The sequence below is a fragment of the Metarhizium acridum genome, assembly GCF_019434415.1.
Source record: "Metarhizium acridum strain ARSEF 324 chromosome Unknown scaffold_1, whole genome shotgun sequence".
In the NCBI taxonomy this organism is placed as follows: Eukaryota; Fungi; Ascomycota; class Sordariomycetes; order Hypocreales; family Clavicipitaceae; genus Metarhizium; species Metarhizium acridum.
The window spans coordinates 4,838,411-4,855,618 of record NW_027094015.1 but is presented as its reverse complement, the minus strand read 5'-3'; the positions used below and the strand labels follow the sequence as shown (position 1 = coordinate 4,855,618).

Genomic DNA, 17,208 nt, shown 5'->3' with positions numbered 1-17,208 from the left:
CTACCCCGTTACCCCCCTGTCGCCCTCGTCCCCCCTGTCACCCGTTTGCCAGTGCCAGTCAACCAGCTGCAATTTGATGCCAACATTGGACGGGCCCACTGCCGCCTCCACCATGCAGCGACCAGAGGAGACGAGCAACACAAGGCAGGACAAGAACGGAGCGAGACAAGAAGACACCAGACACAAGGGACCCTGACACTCCACTCGGTATGCAAGTCAGAATTTTGTCTCTTTGATTCCAAGTTTGGTCCGAAACACCTCGGTGATACCATACCGTACAGACGCTGCATTGCATGCAGGTGTGTTGAATACACAATGGCAAACGTAAAGGTATGATTCTGTGTGGTTTTTGTATTTTCCCCATCCCCCCTCCCGCTCCTTACGCAGAGTGAAGACAGACCAGACGCTTGCTGGCAGGGTTTGGTGATTTTCTGTGCGCGCTCAATGTTTGGTGACGGGTGACAAATCACGACGAGTTCAATTGCAAGTAGCAATGCCATCCATTGCCATTGCTGCTTGTAATTGTCGGCTCTCAACCCGATGCTGCCGTAGACCACACGGCACAGGACTGCGCGCTGACAATTTACTGACTACCAGGCACAGCAACAAGATCAGTCCGCATCTGCAATCCGCATCCGCGACAATCAGCGCCGCTCCCGTGCCCGCCGGAAGGAGTATGTGGAAAACCTCGAGCGCAAGGTGCAAGAGTATGAGCGACGGGGCGTCGAGGCCACGCTGGAGATGCAGCAGGCCGCCCGCACCGTGGCCGTCGAGAACTCGAGGCTAAAGATGATGCTGGCGAGCCTAGGCGTTAGCGAGGGCGACGTCGACGACTTCTTGGCCGCGTGCCAGGACCGAGAGGCTGCCGAGGCCCTGTCGAGCGTCAGCATGCGGCCTGTTCATCATGACCAGAGGGATGATGAATCATCGAGAGACGTCCAGGCTGTACCGCGGCAGGGCATGAGCAGCGGCAAACCCTATCCGCATCCGCAGTCTGTGCCTGGGAACCATCAGTACGCCTTTGCTCCCGGCGGACACACGGGGTCCACGTCCAGCTCCAGCTACAGCTCAGCAGCTTCCCGCCAGCACACGCCGCTCGATGTGCTGGCGTCGGCAACGCTCCAGCAGAATTCTTGCTGTGAGGGGAAAACACGATGCACCACTGCGGCGTCCGAGGCGCCGAGCCCCTCGACTGTTGAGACCAACACGCGGGCTGTCACGCCTACGTCTTCGCCCGACGCCGCTGGCCTGGTGCAGGGCTTTTCGTCGCCCATGGAAATGTCGTGTAGTGCGGCTGCCGCTATCATTGCTGAGATGCAGGGGCACGGGGACATGGGCACTGCAAAGGCACGGCTGGGCTGTCGTGCGCAGCAAGAGTGTCTGGTGAAGAACGCTATGCTGTTCCAGATTTTGGAGAGTGAAGCACGCGGCAACTTTTCGTGAGGCCCTCCCCGCTGTCGCGACAATATTTCCCGACAAATCTGTGAAAAGGGTTTATCTTCGTGGGCTCAGGCATACAAGAGTGGCTGCTCACATGAGGGACGACATGGCTTTTGGAGACGCATCGACTCTGTATTTTTCGCCGTCTACAGCAATGGCTGGCAGTATCAGCGGACGAGCTGCAAACAGTGCTCGGTCTCTTGGCTTACTCGTCCCATTTCCACCGCCGTCCAATCCATCTCACGAAATACACCAGCCCAACCAAGACAGGAACCTCGATCAGCGGCCCAACCGTCGCCGCCAACGCCTGCTCGCTATCCGCCCCAAAGGTTGCAACCGCCACCGCGATGGCTAGCTCGAAGTTGTTGCTGGCAGCCGTGAAACTCTGCGTGCATCCAAGGCGGTAGCCATACCCCAATCTCCTCGTCGCCCATAGCGTCACAAAGAAGATGACGAGGAAATACACCACCAGCGGAGCGGCCACACGCACAACGCTCACAATCTGCCGCACTACATGCTTTCCCTGCGCAGCAAACAACACAATAATCGTGTACAGCAGCCCGATCAAGGACCATGGCGACAGGAACTTCATAAAGATGTCGTTGTACCACTTCTCGCCGGCTAGATGCCGCAAGCCAAGGCGGGTGATGATTGCCGCGCCGAGAGGGATGCCCAGAAACACGCCCACGCTGGTTGCGACGACGGAGTATTGTACTGCCACGTCGTCACTGGCTGGGCGTCCAATGACGCGGATAAAGAATACAGCCATGGGGGCGAACAGGACCATTTGCAGCATGGAATTGATGGCGACCAAGATGGCGCAGTACTCGGCGTCGCCGCCCGCAAGGCCATTCCATATAAGCACCATGGCAATACAGCGGCCAAGACCGACGAGGATGAGGCCATTGCGGAGATTTGGTTCATCAGGAAGAAAAGCCCATGCCAAGCCGAGCTTGCATTCCTTCATTGTTAGCCCGATTCCACCTACCGATGAGTGTACTGGGGGAGGGGAGGAACCATGTACCATGAAGAACGGTGCAACGAGCCAGTTGAACACGATACTGAAGAGGACCTGCGTCCACAGGGCCTTTTGCCCCAGAATCTGGTGCAGCGTTTCGTACCGCACATTGCACAGGATGGGATACATCATGACCAACAACCCGATTGCTAAAGCTTAGTGTCAGAAGCGTACGGTACAACATGTAGTCATCTTTGTCCGACGTACCAATTGGTATCGACACACCAACCCAGTGTCCCTGCTGGAGAACCCTCTCAGTACTGGGCACAAAGTTCCCCAGAAGTATGCCGATGAGCATGGCGAGAAAGATCCATATCGCGAGGAACCTGTCCAGCCAGCCGAGGGACTTGAAGGCCGATACCTTTTGCGCGCATGCCGGGGATTGTTTTTCCGTGTCGCGTTGCTTGGTGTCGTTTGGCGTGGGCTCAGCCATTGCTTCCTTTTGGCGAAAATTAGGTCTTGTAGGAAGAGTAGTTTATGGTTATGAGAAAATGGAAAAGTAGGAAATGAAGAAGACGTCGTGGCTGTTTATATTTAGTTTGGCGTATATCGTATATGAAATTGTATTTTTTTTTTTTAACCGTGCGATGCTGGTAACAGTCGACTGGTTGGTAGTCGGTCATGGCTACGGGCGTTTTTTTTTTAGACGTGGGCCAATGACAGTGAGCTTGTGACAGACAAGTCTGGCCAATCAGAGGTGGGGAGTGAGTCTGCGGTGTTTGGGATGACATGGCGCTCGGCGACGGTAGGGTTGCGATTTATAGGAAATATCGGCAGGGAGCTGGAGAATGGGAGGACGGGGTGGGAATTTTACATTGATGGACGGTTCATGTGCATGTGGTGTCTGGAAGCTGGTGCTGGCGAGGAGTGGTGGGCGCAGGTAATCCTGGACACTTGGCTCTTGGAGCGTAGTTTGATATTTGACATATTATAATTTGATTGCGAAGAGGAGTAGATTCTGATCTTGATTTACTTGTACAGGGAGGTTTGACTGCTCCTGTCGGGGAGGCACTGCATGTGTCGTGCTGGGCTTGCTGAGGCTGTGAGATGACGGGCAGCGGATGGATCCCCGGGGGGGGTTCTTTTAAGTTTGTGCCGCATTGGGCATTTTGGGATATGCAGGGTGTGACTTGGAGACGGGGGGGGGGGGGAGGGGATTGCCGTCCCGCATGGGCTTCCCGTGGCAAGAACGGCACTTGCGCTTCGTCTTGGCCGCGGGGGCCAGCGGTATTCAACTAAGGGACCTGTATACCGCGTCGCGGCGCAATATACACCGCTGTGTTAGTGTGTGTGTACGCGCGATATTGCCGCGACCTTTGAGGTTGCATGACGTGTCGTGGGATGAAATAAGAACTCGACATGTTTGGCAAAAGAATACGGGGATGGGATTGAAAAAGTATCCATGTCACGGTTCAACTAGACCAGGTTAAAGGGAAATGCCACGCTTCCACAAGTTCCTGTCACGATTAAACCTTGTATACCTCTTAGTGGTGGTATGCCCTGTATTTTCACCCGTTGGCAATCTCCTTTGGTGTGAATGGTGTTTCTTCTTTTGGCAGGGCGAGTCATCCTACTTATACCGTGGACATCAACCCCCCCCTGCAGGGACGCTCAGGAACTAGAAGTGCCGGCTTGCGGGTTTATTTTCACAAGGGCCAACAAGGACAGGAACCCGTTTCAAACAGTGTGCAGCTTCGTGTCTCCGAGCTGGCACGCGGAGGGGAACTGGAGCCGGGAGGAGCCATCTGATAAGCCTGGATATCAACTACAGGCTATAAAGGACTGCCACGAAGGAACTCGAACAATTGCCATTTCAAAGAGAGATGCGCAAAGAGAGATGGGAACCTCGGCATGTCCCTCCATGATTGGCTCTCCTACCCGCCCCTCTGGCGGTGATGTGTCATATCGACATGCTGCCCGTTGAGAGGTGTGGTGTGCGAGCATTGGCCAGCGTTTGATTTCTTGGCTGGGCACAAGACGCAGATGACATGCTGTGTTTGTGCTCCCTGGAAGAAATGCCCGCCCCCAATTAACATGATTGTCGTACGCGGAGGAGGGACAGAGGGATCCTTTTTTGCAGTTGCACCAAACCTTCTTGGCAAGGTCAGTAGCACGACGGCCTAGGTAGGTCAGTAGTCACGACACCATTCCACGGGTGGCGTTTGAACAACCGTGATGTAAAGTTTCAGCTCCTCGCTTGTGTAAGTCGGGAAAGGACAAAGCTTGTAAAGTCGCGAAACTTGAGTAGTTCCCAGGCTGTGTAAGTTGTTGCTAGCGAAACCTTGGTAGCCGCTAGCTCTATAACGCACTTTTCAAGCTGGGAAGAGGGAGCACGGGCATTTTCATCGCTGGTTGAAGCAACAAAGCCCGCTTGGATCGCTGGGAGCAGGAGGGAAAAGCGCCACAGAGCTGGAAAAAAGTCGTTTGTGCCATCCCTTTGAATGTGTTGAGGTGCCGCCTTTATATCTACTCCAGAATACCCTTGTCGAGTATTTTTACCTGTACTAGGCCTAACAAGCCTAATAATACTGCTAAGAGGTATGTACCAGGCACGATTAAGAGTACTTTTATTATTATAATAAATACGTAAGCATATATGTACTTACTTAACACTTAATTCTCATTGGATATCATCCCAGTAAGGAACCTCGCTGGCACCTTAACACATTCAAAGGAATCTTGCATCAAGGCTAGGGCAGCCTAAGAACAATGTGGCTCGTACAATGGGCGTTCCAGACCGCCTTCAAGAGGACCAAGGGTTGAAAAAAAAAAAAGACATCTAACCAAGCTAGGTTTCTGGGAAGGGTTGCTTACCCCAGACAAAAGAACAACGGGCTTTTTTTTTTAAGTTGACGGCATCCAATCCCAGTCTTGCGATTGCCGCGTCACACAGCCTCCTGCACCGAGGGTCCCTTCGGCAGTCTCACTTCCGACCAACTTCTAGTTTGGGTAATTGGCAATCAGCCGCCGGGGGTCGATCCCTTTTCTTGGATGAAATGAAGAGAGAATGGCAGGAGTCAGATGGGAAAATGGACTAATACAATGATTGTGTTTACACCGTGCAGGTCGGTTGCCTCATTAGTTAGTTAGTATGGCGAATATCGTCGAGGACGTCTGTTGATCGGACCCAAGTAGGCGACCGACGCACCACTCACACTCACAAAAAGCCCAACACCATGCGCCCCCCCTCGTTGTTTGAGTATAACCTCATCTACTAGCAATCTGTCGTAATACCGGCCCTCTCCTCTATTGTATTCGGATACTGCGGCATCAGCGCTGCAAGCCCAGGTTGTACGTGGACGAGTTGCTCAGTCGGTTTCGGCCGAGGTTGGACTTTCACCTTCCCAACTAGGAAGTAGTCGTCGGTTTGCGCGTGAAGCTTATGTGATGGTGCAACTCGTCCCCAGCATCACAACCCTCTGTGCAAAGCTTGTCCCAGGAACTTTTTTTTTTTTTTTTTCAAACAAACTAGGCGGAAACATGCTTCGTTTCCCAACTTCCTGTATCGTCGAGCTCCCGTGATCGGCAAAAGCGAGCGCCGCCGCACTGGACGAGGAGGCCGCAGTGTACTATCAGAACAAGTATAAATACGCAGGGAAAACCGCCACGAGTTGGGTGTTTTGATTCCTAGCACCACAGATAGACTATAAATTTGTGATACAATCCAAACTCCTTTGGACACCATGCAGACCTTTGGTTCGTTCCTCGTCTCCCTCGTCGTGGCAAGCAGCCTCGCCGCTGCTCTCCCCACGACCTCTTCTTCCACGCCCAACGGGACCTTCTCCGTCACGGCAAAGCACAACGGCAACTTCACACGCAGCGGCCCTGCTGCCCTGGCCAAGGCCTACAGGAAGTTTGGCAAGCCCGTGCCCGCCGACGTGGCCAACGCCCTCGGCCGCCAGAAGGGCAAGAGGACCACTGGCTCGGATCCCAACTCTCCCCAGCAATACGACGTCAGCTACTTGGCCGCGGTGCAAATCGGTACGCCCGCCCAGACTCTGAACCTGGACTTTGACACGGGCTCCAGCGACCTCTGGGTCTTCAGCAGCCTGACCCCCTCCTCCCAGGTCAACGGCCAGACGGTGTACGACCCGAGCAGGAGCTCGACCGCCCAGCCCCTCGGCGGATCTACCTGGAGCATCGCGTACGGCGACGGCAGCAGCTCCAGCGGCGTCGTGTACACCGACGCCGTCACCGTCGGCGGCTTGACCGTCGACGCCCAGGCCGTCGAGGCCGCCGAGCAGGTGTCGTCCCACTTCTCGCAAGACGCGGCCTCGTCGGGCCTTCTCGGGCTGGCCTTTAGCTCCATCAACACGGTCGAGCCCACCAGGCAAAAGACCTTTTTCGACAATGCAAAGCCAGCCCTGGACTCTGCCCTCTTCACCGCCGACTTGAAGCACGGAGCCGGTACGTCCGTCCTCGCCCCATGCTGCACCTGTTTGAGCAAAAAGACTGGCGTGAATCTGCTAACCGCTCGGCTCGCAGACGGCAGATACAACTTTGGCTACATCGACGGCGCCGCCTACACCGGGTCCATTGCGTACACGGCCGTCGACAGCAGCCAGGGCTTCTGGGGCTTCACGTCGACGGGCTACGCCGTGGGCGGCGGCGGCCTGAACACGGCGTCGACGCCGGGTATTGCCGACACGGGCACCACCCTGCTCTTGCTGCCCGGCAGCATCGTCAGCGCCTACTACGCCAGGGTCAGCGGCGCCAGGTACGATGGCCTGGCAGGGCGGCTACACGTTTGCCTGCAGCCAGAGCCTGCCGAGCTTCTCGTTTGGCGTCTCCGGCGCCGCCGTCACCGTCCCCGGGGCCTATCTTAATTACGCGCCTGCTGATGGCGCCGAGAGGACGTGCTTCGGGGGCCTGCAGAGCAGCGAGGGCATCGGGATCAACATCTTTGGCGACATTGCGCTCAAGTCTGCCTTTGTTGTTTTTGACGGGGGGAATAACCGCCTCGGATGGGCTTCCAAGGCGTTGTAGGGGGTATGTGTTGCTGGGGATGTATATACTTGTATATTGTGCACACACACACATACACACACATGTGTATACATGTGTATATCGCCATGTCAGAGGTGGAAGTGTCGTGTTGCAACGTTTGGTTTCTAACTATCAGGAATCTGTTAGTAAAAGTATACAACGCTGGCGTTGAGTACCTGCCTTGCCGCCCATTTTGTTCATGGAGTTTCCCATGTCTACTGGGTCGTCGCCGGTCGTACTGCTTTACTACTACAGACACTTGAATGGCATATATTTCCGATTGCGGGTCCCCAATGCCAATTTTCGTCGTGTAAGCATCACTTCATCTGTGGAGAGTGAGTCGGCGGAGCGGCTGTCGCTCGTGCAGTTGAGTGGTTGTACGCCTCGCCCGGTGGCTGAAATGGAGCGCGGTTGAAAATATCCCGACTCCACGGGCCCGGGGATCGTGATCGATGCGTTCAAACTGACGGTTCCGAATTGCATCCCGGGCCCGAGGACGCAAGTCGGAAGAGGCGCTGAGCCACGCGCGGTGCCGTGGCAGCCCAACGAACCCAAACCGCGCTCGCGCACGGCAATTCCTCGCCATTGTGTAGACCAGCATGGTAACGGTTAGTCGGTGCTAAAGAAAAATTGGCGCTTGGCCTGGCGTTGCTCCGTAGTGACGATGATGACTCTCGAGGCCGCGACGGAGCTGCCCCCTAGATGGCAGGCGTCAAGGAGTCATTGCACCTTCAAAGCGGGAGGCAGGCTAGGCTTCAGCACGCGGGCAATCAGATCACGCGCGGGAGTCGGGTCGTCTACCATGCCGCGGCTCGCAGCAGACACGCCACTCAGCCCACTTGGACTCTCGATCCCAGCCATGGCGAGAACTAGCGTCGCGATGAAACCTCGTTGCAGCCCTTGAGCCAAAATCCGCATTTCGACACCATCATCTATTTCAGGGAAACTGGGCAGTTGTGGTTAGTTTGGCGTCGCCCGAGGCTGGGAACCAACAACTCCTGGGAACCAACTCCTGCGGACCAACTCCTGCGGACCAACTCCTGCGGACCAACTCCTGCGGACCTGACGACCACGTTTTTTCCCCCTCCCGTCCAACCCGCCATTTCATGGAAAGGAGCCATTACAACATGATGCACAAGAGCAAGAGCAGATTTTGCCCGTCCGAGAAAAATCACACTTTCCAAAGGTGAAGCCGTGAGCGCCTCGACCCTCGATCTGGAGGGCCACCGCCAAGCACGCCCATGCCCGCTCAAACCCGGAAGCTCTCCCCCGGATACGCTAGGGTGATCTGATTTTGTGATAACTCGTACTCGGTACATGGCGGACGCTTGAACGCCCTCCTCGGCTGCATGGGAGCGGCGGTCTCGACCTCAAAGCGTTTTCGTCTGTGCGTACATGGGTCTGAATCAACCTCCACGATGCCCAGCATCCGGCTACTCTCTCGCAGACTCGACACAACAACGCCGGGTACAGCGCCCCTGGATTCGATGCCGCGAACGCACAGGACGGTGGCTTGACTGATTGGGTATCGGCTGCCGACCCACCGGCGAACTCAGAGATCAACACAGACTACGCGATGAAGAAACGGTCGTCTAGTCCTCTCTAGCCTAGTATCCCGGTCCTGTTCTTCGTCCTTACTTCCAGGAGCCTGCAGCATATCATATGAACCCTGCTCGTCCTCGCCAGCTTTACAGTCTCTGTTCCCGCAACCCTTCCCGTCGACGGATGAGCCCGGTTGAACGTCTCAGTCGTTCAAGGCTTCAAGCTTCAACAAGGAACCGCAAACTAACTGATTCGATTATACACTGGAAAGGGGAAAAGAAAAAGAGACAAAGGGCGGTCATGCCGTTGCGAGTTTAAGCTTGCCAGTCTCGTCTCATACGGGCAAAGTTCCCTCCCCGGGTCTACTCCTTGGATCGAAATCGAGCAGCGCCAGCTATTTCACGCGGTCATGTCCACGGATAATCAAGAACCCGCAGGCGGCGATGTCGACCGCGGCCCTCAAGCCTTGATCCTGCTCTGGGTCACGGCCAGTATTGCCATTGTCATCGTTGCCCTTCGGCTGCTGGGAAGACGGATGCGGAAATCGATAGGATGGGACGACTGGACGATGCTCTTCACTCTTGTAAGTTGCCGGCGTCTCCCCCCCCCTTTTTCCCCCCTATCGACGAGAACAATTTGCCAACAGCCGCTCGTAGGTGCTATACGTCGCATATGCAGGCACCCTCACCAGGTTGATTGGCATCGGCGGCATGCGGCACCTGTCATATCTCTCGCCGGAGCAGAGGGTGCAGGCCGGGAAATGGAGCTGGGTGTCGCAACCCTTTGTCGTCATGGGATTTGCCACGGGCAAGATCTCGGTCGGTCTCCTGCTGCTACGGGTCGTCTGGGAGACGGCACACTGGCGCAAGCGCATCGTCATCTTCGCCATCACCTCGGCACTCGTCATCACCGTCATCAACATCGTCCTCACCTTTGTCCAGTGCTCTCCCGTCGAGGCCCTCTGGAATCCGGCCCTGGTGGCGCAGGCAAAGGCAAAGTGCTGGCCGCCCTCTGTCCAGACCGACTTTGCCATCTTCCTCTCCAGTACGTCGAGACGATTGTACCTTGCCCAGACGCCCCTATTTGCAAAAAGCAGCTAACCCACCTTTTCCTTCCAGGCTGGAATATCCTCACCGACGTCTTCTTGGCCGTGCTGCCGGTGACCTTCATGTACAACCTAAAGCTGTCCTGGAGGAAGAAAATCGGCTTATGCGCGCTCCTGGGGCTGTCCTTTACCGCTGCCATCTTTGCGACGGTCAAGACCAAATACCTGACGTCCCTGGGCGGACGATCTGACATTACATGTATGTTCTTCTTCTTCTCCCCCCTCCGCCCTCGCCTTCTCGACCCCCTAGGTGCCCGTGATTATTTCCTGCCAACACACAAAACAAAACAGGGGACACATTCAACCTCTACGTCTGGTCCGCGTCTGAGCTGTTTGTCATCATTGTCTGCGGCAGCGTGCCCCCCATCAAGCCCGTCTACGACTACATTGTCGGCAACCCGCCAAACAGCAGTGCATATGCAAACTACGGCAGCGGCAGTTACCCGCACAACTCGGGCAACTCGAGAGCCTCCAGGAACAGTCGTCGGTCCGATCCTTTCAAGAGCCGAGAAGATGAGCTCGAGCTCTATCCCCCCGACACCGGCAGCAAGGCGCCCTCGCCATATCCTAGCTCACACGACGTGGGCCGGTCCTAGGGTCATATCCTAATGAAGACCCACGAGGGGGGACATTTGAGTCATCTGAGACCAGTTCAGAGCTTTGTTACATTTGTTAGTCTCCTGTTTTCTGGTATATGGGGAACGGGCGGCAAAGTCGGTTTTTTTTTTTTTTTTTTCGCACAGCGTTAATGGGGAAACAATCGCGCATAATTTCTTTACTTTAACGTTTCGTCTCTGTTTTAACGGTCATGCAAGTATACGTGGTTTGACGTGGCGGGAATACCCAATTTTATGCGAGTGCTGCAGATCTGGTGTCGGGAAACTTGTTTTAGGGGGTGGGACTACATAACATCGAGTTTTGAAATATGGAACTGTACATGATGAAGGGGACATTTGCGGAGTGACTTGCACGGAATCCTTGCCGATCGTGCATTGGGGGTGATCCCGATTCAACATGCGGTGCCGTTTGAACCACGGGGACGATGGCGGCGTTGGGTTGCGGAGGAGACGCCCTTTATGCACAGCTCAGATGGTTTCAAGCCGTCTCTGAGAGCACCTTGTAGACTCGGTATTTCTGCCACTAGTGTCCTCCACGCGGGTGCGTTTGACATACAAACGCGGCCTCTGGCGTTTCATCCGTCGTGGTTGGGGCCTTGGGTGCCGTTGCCATTACCGACATCGCGGCCAGCAAGAGTCGCCACGCCGACAAAACCAAACATCTTTAGCATCACTCTGCCTGCGGACGTACACACAGACTTTTGCGGGAGCAGGTCTGAGCTGCCTCTCGCATAGGTCCCAAGGGACGTCGCAAAACAGCCTCTACTGGGGCCCAGGCTCCATGAGACCAAGAAGACAGGGAAATCCCTGTACGGTTGACGATGTGCCGCGTGGTTCTCTGCCGGCCCTGGTGGGCGGCAGCGTGGTGCTAGGATGCCAAGTGTTTCAAGGCTTCAGACGAAGGAAGCTGTCCTCGTCTGTGACACGCAGGACCCCGCAGTCTTGTGTCGTTTGGAAGCATGTAGAATGGCATCATGTCTGTATCATGTGACTTTTATTTCGAGGAGGCGGTTTCGTCTTGATGCATCTGATCCCCTCCTTCGGCAACGGTGGTGGCTGTTTTAAACCCACTCCGAGGTGACGGCGCTTCCGGTGACAAATACAACGGGGAGAACAGATGTCGTGTCATGGTCTAATTCCACCAATACATGTGGAGGTGAAGGGCCAGGCCTGTAGACCTGGATTGCGGCTCCAGCCAAGGCGTACATTGACCACTCGGTTCAGTGGAAGAATTCATCTGTGTGGTTCCATCCGAAAGGCTTGCTTATTCACAGCATTAAAGCTGGTGTATTGATCCAAGTTCAAGGGCTTAAAGTGTCACACGGTTACACAAGGGCTGCAATCGTGGGACCTAGGGCAGAAGACCCTCACCGACTTCTTGTATTTATAGAGCTCTTTGGTCAACTAGACCTTGGGAAAAACCAAGGACCTTTGATACCAAAGATTGTTCTCAGATGAACTGAGCTATTGCTCTAAGCCCTTACTGAGCCCTTGTCACGTAAAGGCTTGAACAAATTCATCAGTGGCTCGGCATTATTCATAGTGAGTGGCTCTGGCGCTGATCTTATCTGGTCTAGAGGCGAAAATTAAGTCAACTAGGGGGCTCTTAGCAACTTGGTTCGTTATGAAGTGGCTGGGCGGCTAAGATTTGGCACTTGGCCTAGCTACTAGATTTGGGGAAACTACAGAGTTGCCAATCTACAAATCCAAACTCCCCAGCGACTATTTTTAACTTTATACGGGATGGCTCTCTTTTAGTTCCCGGCCACAAGTTGCCTTTGAATGGCTTGTATTGATTACGGCTCAAGTAGCTCGTTCACTTTGAGGCTCGTCACCACTGCGTCACAGTTGGTCTCGGACAAATTCGGCAAACAGAGCGTATCTGCATTAAACTCTGTAGACGTCATGCCGAGATGTAGTTTTATTCCGCCACGCTCAACGAAGATGGTAGACTGGATCCTTTTCAAGCACATGTATTTTAAATTCCCCAAATAGCCCGAGTATTTAAAGGCCCCAAGTGTATTTGCGTAAAAGCTGATGTTGCCGCTCATCATCCCTGACTGCTTCGACCGACGATACCACAAATACCTCTCAGGATGCCCTGGAACATGTTACCTCGAGAGCTTAGCAATGAAATCTTGACGCAGGTCGTCGAGACTGCGTGCAGCAGCAATGAGCCCATTGCTAGATACGCAAGCGTCTGCCGAGGTTGGCAGGCCTTTTTCGAATGGTACACATTCTGCTCTCTCGACGTCACGCCAGGTGATCTCGATACCTTCAGATCGGCATTCCAAGCGGTACAACGAAGAAGATACCTTCAGCGCCTCGGCCTGGTACTCGCCCTTCCCCAACACCCGCCGATCCGATTTCATAATAGCCAGGGCGACACAGAAGAGCAAACCGCCCTGCTACTAATGCGGATGATCTGGGACGGCGGCCCTGGTGCCTACTACGTTCCTCCGGGGCTGAAACACCAACACGGGCTGGACAACATGTCCTTTGTTTCCGGCGTCTCCTCTCTCTTTCGCCTCTTGGCGGCCTGGACACGAGACCAAGTCTCGGACAGGGGTGTGGCCCTCGAAATCATCGCAGACTCAAAGAGCTATTGGCAGAGGATGGCGGAAAGATTGCGGCAATACGGCCGACTTTCCGCCATGCATCAGAGACCTGTGCAGAACCTATGGATGGTGAGTGGCACACGGTTCTTGGCCACGTCGGTTTCCTGGCGCGACTGGCAAGGGCCCATCTGCGCAGCCGAAGTAGACTTCAATTTCGAGCTCGGCTTGTATTACGGAGGCGCATGCGGGGGCCAGGGGAGGATTGCCAGGACAAGAGGCCGCGAGGAGTTGTTCCCCATCGTCAGGGTCATCACGGCCGTGTCTATTCGACGCAGGACCGTTCGGCGCTTCCACCCGGAGGCCGTCCGTGCCATTGTCCGGAGCCTCCCCTGTCTTCAAAGGCTCGACTGGCAGCTCCGGCCATTCGTGACCTGCAAGAGCAAACGCCCGTTTGAGCACGACATTGTCAAGGTGCTGCGGGCTCTGCCCTCGTCACTGCGACACGTGCACGTTACCCAGGTGCAAATGTACCTGATCCGGTGCAGACGTCGAGATTACGAATGCGACGGCGTGTTATTCAGATCCATCTGGGCCAGACTCTCTCGGCTCGAGAGCCTCTCTCTCGAGTATCATGGCCGCACGCTCGAATCCTACATGAAGAATAACACCACGCCGTGGCCAAAGCTGGAGAGGCTTGTCTTCGCAGCCAGGGGATCCATAGGGGACCATCCAACCGACGATCTAAACCGTCTGGTCAGAACGCCGCCCGAATGCTGCTACGCATGCCTCGGCTGCGGTTCTTGATGCTGTACGACACCACTGGCCGTGGCGTTGGCTGCTTCACCTGCCGAGTTGCGGATGGCGCCATTGCTCTTGATCTCAAGTGCAGTTGGCACTTTATACCAGACGCAGTCTCGATAGCATCTTGGCAGACCTACGGCGGCAGCACGCGCCGTCCAGAATGTCACCTGGGACGCTGGGATGCCAGGCATTTCTCACATTATACAGTACATAAATCTGATTCGAATCAAAAGTCCAATTCTGTTGAGAGGGGGTTGATGATGATCAATGCAATTCAACGAAGCGGTCTACGAGGCCCGTTGACAAGGGGCTCCCAATTCCGGACAACGATTCTAAAGTATAATGCACAGAGGCAAGGCTTCAGTTCATGGTCCACTGGAATGGCTAGCACTTCAGTTGATGCGGGTAATACGGCTGGCATCTCTCCAGGGAAGAGACATGTACTTTTCTGTCATGGTACCAACTCGAATAAAATCATCACCTGTCAACGGAAGATGGCGGCATAAACGCTTGTAAAAGGGCTGTATCCAATACACAAGCTGCTACACAAGCTGCTTCAACAGAGGCTTGAGGCCTTTGAAGAAAACGGGCTATCCGAGGTCATCGTCAACTATAAAAAAAGGGCCTCAAATCCCTCGACAGACAGCTTCAATCAAGGACTAATTCCAATATTCAATTAGGTCCATGGCTGCTCAATCGTGACATTACCATTCTATATTTAAGATTAGTATCACTTTGGTCAATTTATCATACGTGAATAGAAAGGCCGACCCTTGCTAGGGGTACCAAGGGGGAAGGCAACAATGGCAAGTATTTGACCCAGATCACGTACCAGGATATCGCGTTATGTACACCAAGGATACCGTGCTACCCGTAGGCAGTGTCCCTGATATAAGTTGGCGACATAATACATTGCAACCGTCATCTCATGCATCGGGATGCCAACACTTCGGTTTCCAAAGTCCTCTTTCCTTGGGCACGAGCTACAAAAACCCCGTATCCCACTGGCACGTGGCTTACGAATATAAAACTCGCTATTCTAGAGCTCAGAGTCATTGTGACAATGATTCTCTAGAGTTTTGAACCACACGAATCGCCGTTGGAACTATCATCACTTATAGGCAATGACATCAGCACTCACAGACCGCAGTAGACTTATATCAGACTGGCCACAATTAATTGAGAACTAGAACTATGATCGGTGGTTTAGCTGACTATAAAATCCCGTTTGCCGTGGCTGAGGCCATCGCGAGGTAGCCTTCGCCGGCGGGCCGCGACAAATCACCAGTCTTGCTAGCTTCTGACGCATCGCGATGTGTTCATGGTGTATTACGTGGCATGTTACGGTTCTCTGGCTTGGTCACGGCCAGGCATAGTGTTCTTCACTGGGCCTTGCTTGATGTAGTGCTTGTGCGACTCATTAAATAAGTCAAAAAAATCAAAATTAAAACTCAACATTGGGCTGTCTTGGAACCATGCAGCGGTCCAATATCATGCATAATGCATACCCGTTTGGCGTTCAAGAGCCACGAGAGGCAAGAGCTTTCTCCCGTGCACATAAAGAGCCATGCCAGACCTTATCTGCCAACCCTTTCTCCTGGTAGCCACGAAGCACCTTCAAGGGTAAGTTAGCAGAGCGGCTTGCTTTTACTCGGAGCTGATGTGATATGCGGTATCGCCAATGGTTAAACGAACTGGACCAACAATAATTAATATCACGTACTAACAATACCCTACAAGGCTCGTTGTCGTTACACCGAGAATGGGGAACATCACTTGGAGCAAATCACATTCAAAGGGGGACATGGGTCTCTCGGCCGCGGCGCTGAGGTTTGCCTTCCGCGGCTATTGGACGAGAACCGGCGGCAGGGGGCCGGGCTGAGGCCGAAGTTGGAGACCTAGATGCCGGCCGGCGCCCGGCAGCGACGGGACGAGAGTCGGCATTGGCACCTAGATTGTGCATGGGAGTTGAGCGTGGACTTTCGCTTCCATCACATGACCACCGTCAAAGCAAAACGGTGCGTGCAACAGTCGGTGTTTTGTTCTCTCGTCAATCAGCAGTCATACAACCCACCCAACATTTCGCGAATTTCAGCCCAATACTCGCAAACAGACACAACACGAAATTGCGCACTCGCAAAAAATAAAGGGCGCAAACTTCCCTCCAACGACATGTTGACCCCTGCTGTCCCGGGCTGCCAGCCTCCCACGCACTGTCTAGCCGCGCAAACTCCACAAGATCCAAGGCGTAAGCCACGACAAACGCATCCGGCAACTGCCTACGTCAGCAGCAAAACTACACAGCTACAACAACGGGTTGGCCAAACGAAGAGAAAAATCTCTAAAACGAGACATATACATCAAATCATCCTGCCAGTCACCGCACAGTCTCTGTGATGCCCGTTACCGAGTTCGCCATCATTTGCCTCCGCGGCGGCGGCTTCGACGAGCTCGACTTCCTCGAGGCGCTGATGGAGGTGCAGGAGATCCAGGACAGCTGGACGCGCGTCAACCACCCGTACAGCCTGGAGCCCAACAGCAACCAGAGCAGCATGTACATTGAGCACAGCGACCCGCCGTCGCTCCTCATCACGGCGCCGTGGGACTCGCCCGAGGACCACCTGGAATGGATCCGGTCCACCGACAACCAGGTGTGCAACGCCAATCTGTCGCGCTACATCAAGCCCGGGTGCGGCTCGGCGCTGCTGCAGCATCTGAGCCCGGCCGGCAAGGACGAGCAACTGCGGCGGGCGTTTTTGAACAAGGACAGCTTCAGCGTCGCCAGGATCACCGTCGAGCCCGGGGACAAGAGGGACAAGCTACAGGAGGCGTACGAGAAGGAGGAGAGGGACGTGGGTCTCATGGAGGGGGATCAGAAACTCTGGGCGGGGTGGAGGGTTGAGAAGCTGGACGGGAACGAGGAGCTGGTTGTGTTTTGGACAGATGAGGTGCCCGAGGAGAGGGTGCACAAGTTGATTGCCTTGGGGGACAGGAGTGAACAGAGGCGCTTCAGGCATGTCGTGTAGGGTTTCTGATCCATCTCGTGCTTCCCTCTTTGTGTCTTCACTTCGTCGTTGGCAGTTGGCGCAAAACATGGCACATTGCTACTGTTTGGGGGGGGGGGGCCGTTTCGACATGTAG

The 17,208-nt window shown here is 54.6% G+C and overlaps 6 protein-coding genes across 7 annotated transcripts; 5 read left to right on the top strand and 1 right to left on the bottom strand.

The window, feature by feature from the left end:
* Positions 1 to 315: 315 nt before the first annotated feature.
* J3458_001508 (uncharacterized protein) lies at positions 316 to 1,443 on the top strand (the record flags this gene model as incomplete). The annotated part of the gene is made up of 2 exons (XM_066116757.1): positions 316 to 330; positions 598 to 1,443. The coding sequence occupies 2 exons, from the start codon at positions 316 to 318 to the stop codon at positions 1,441 to 1,443; spliced, it is 861 nt and encodes a 286-aa protein (XP_065978643.1).
* Positions 1,444 to 1,645: 202 nt separating this feature from the next.
* ARR3 (arsenicals resistance) lies at positions 1,646 to 2,891 on the bottom strand (the record flags this gene model as incomplete). The annotated part of the gene is made up of 2 exons (XM_007812199.2): positions 1,646 to 2,607; positions 2,666 to 2,891. The coding sequence occupies 2 exons, from the start codon at positions 2,889 to 2,891 to the stop codon at positions 1,646 to 1,648; spliced, it is 1,188 nt and encodes a 395-aa protein (XP_007810390.1).
* Positions 2,892 to 6,141: 3,250 nt separating this feature from the next.
* J3458_001506 (uncharacterized protein) lies at positions 6,142 to 7,284 on the top strand (the record flags this gene model as incomplete). The annotated part of the gene is made up of 1 exon (XM_066116756.1): positions 6,142 to 7,284. One exon carries the CDS (start codon positions 6,142 to 6,144, stop codon positions 7,282 to 7,284), a length of 1,143 nt encoding a protein of 380 aa, XP_065978642.1.
* Positions 7,285 to 9,395: 2,111 nt separating this feature from the next.
* Positions 9,396 to 11,392, top strand: J3458_001505 (uncharacterized protein; the record flags this gene model as incomplete). Of its 2 annotated transcripts, XM_007812197.2 has the most annotated exons (4): positions 9,396 to 9,569; positions 9,643 to 10,030; positions 10,105 to 10,290; positions 10,383 to 11,392. In XM_007812197.2, the coding sequence occupies 4 exons, from the start codon at positions 9,396 to 9,398 to the stop codon at positions 10,685 to 10,687; spliced, it is 1,053 nt and encodes a 350-aa protein (XP_007810388.1). In that variant the 3' UTR covers positions 10,688 to 11,392. The 2 variants fall into 2 exon arrangements, with proteins under 2 accessions (XP_007810388.1, XP_065978641.1); XM_066116755.1 differs by having other exon boundaries at positions 10,105 to 11,392.
* A 1,412-nt stretch (positions 11,393 to 12,804) lies between these two features.
* Positions 12,805 to 14,070, top strand: J3458_001504 (uncharacterized protein; the record flags this gene model as incomplete). The annotated part of the gene is made up of 1 exon (XM_007812196.2): positions 12,805 to 14,070. The coding sequence occupies one exon, from the start codon at positions 12,805 to 12,807 to the stop codon at positions 14,068 to 14,070; it is 1,266 nt and encodes a 421-aa protein (XP_007810387.2).
* Positions 14,071 to 15,783: 1,713 nt separating this feature from the next.
* J3458_001503 (uncharacterized protein) lies at positions 15,784 to 17,200 on the top strand. Its single transcript, XM_007812195.2, has one exon. The coding sequence runs from the start codon at positions 16,464 to 16,466 to the stop codon at positions 17,091 to 17,093; it is 630 nt and encodes a 209-aa protein (XP_007810386.1). The 5' UTR covers positions 15,784 to 16,463; the 3' UTR covers positions 17,094 to 17,200.
* The last annotated feature ends 8 nt before the right edge of the window (positions 17,201 to 17,208 follow it).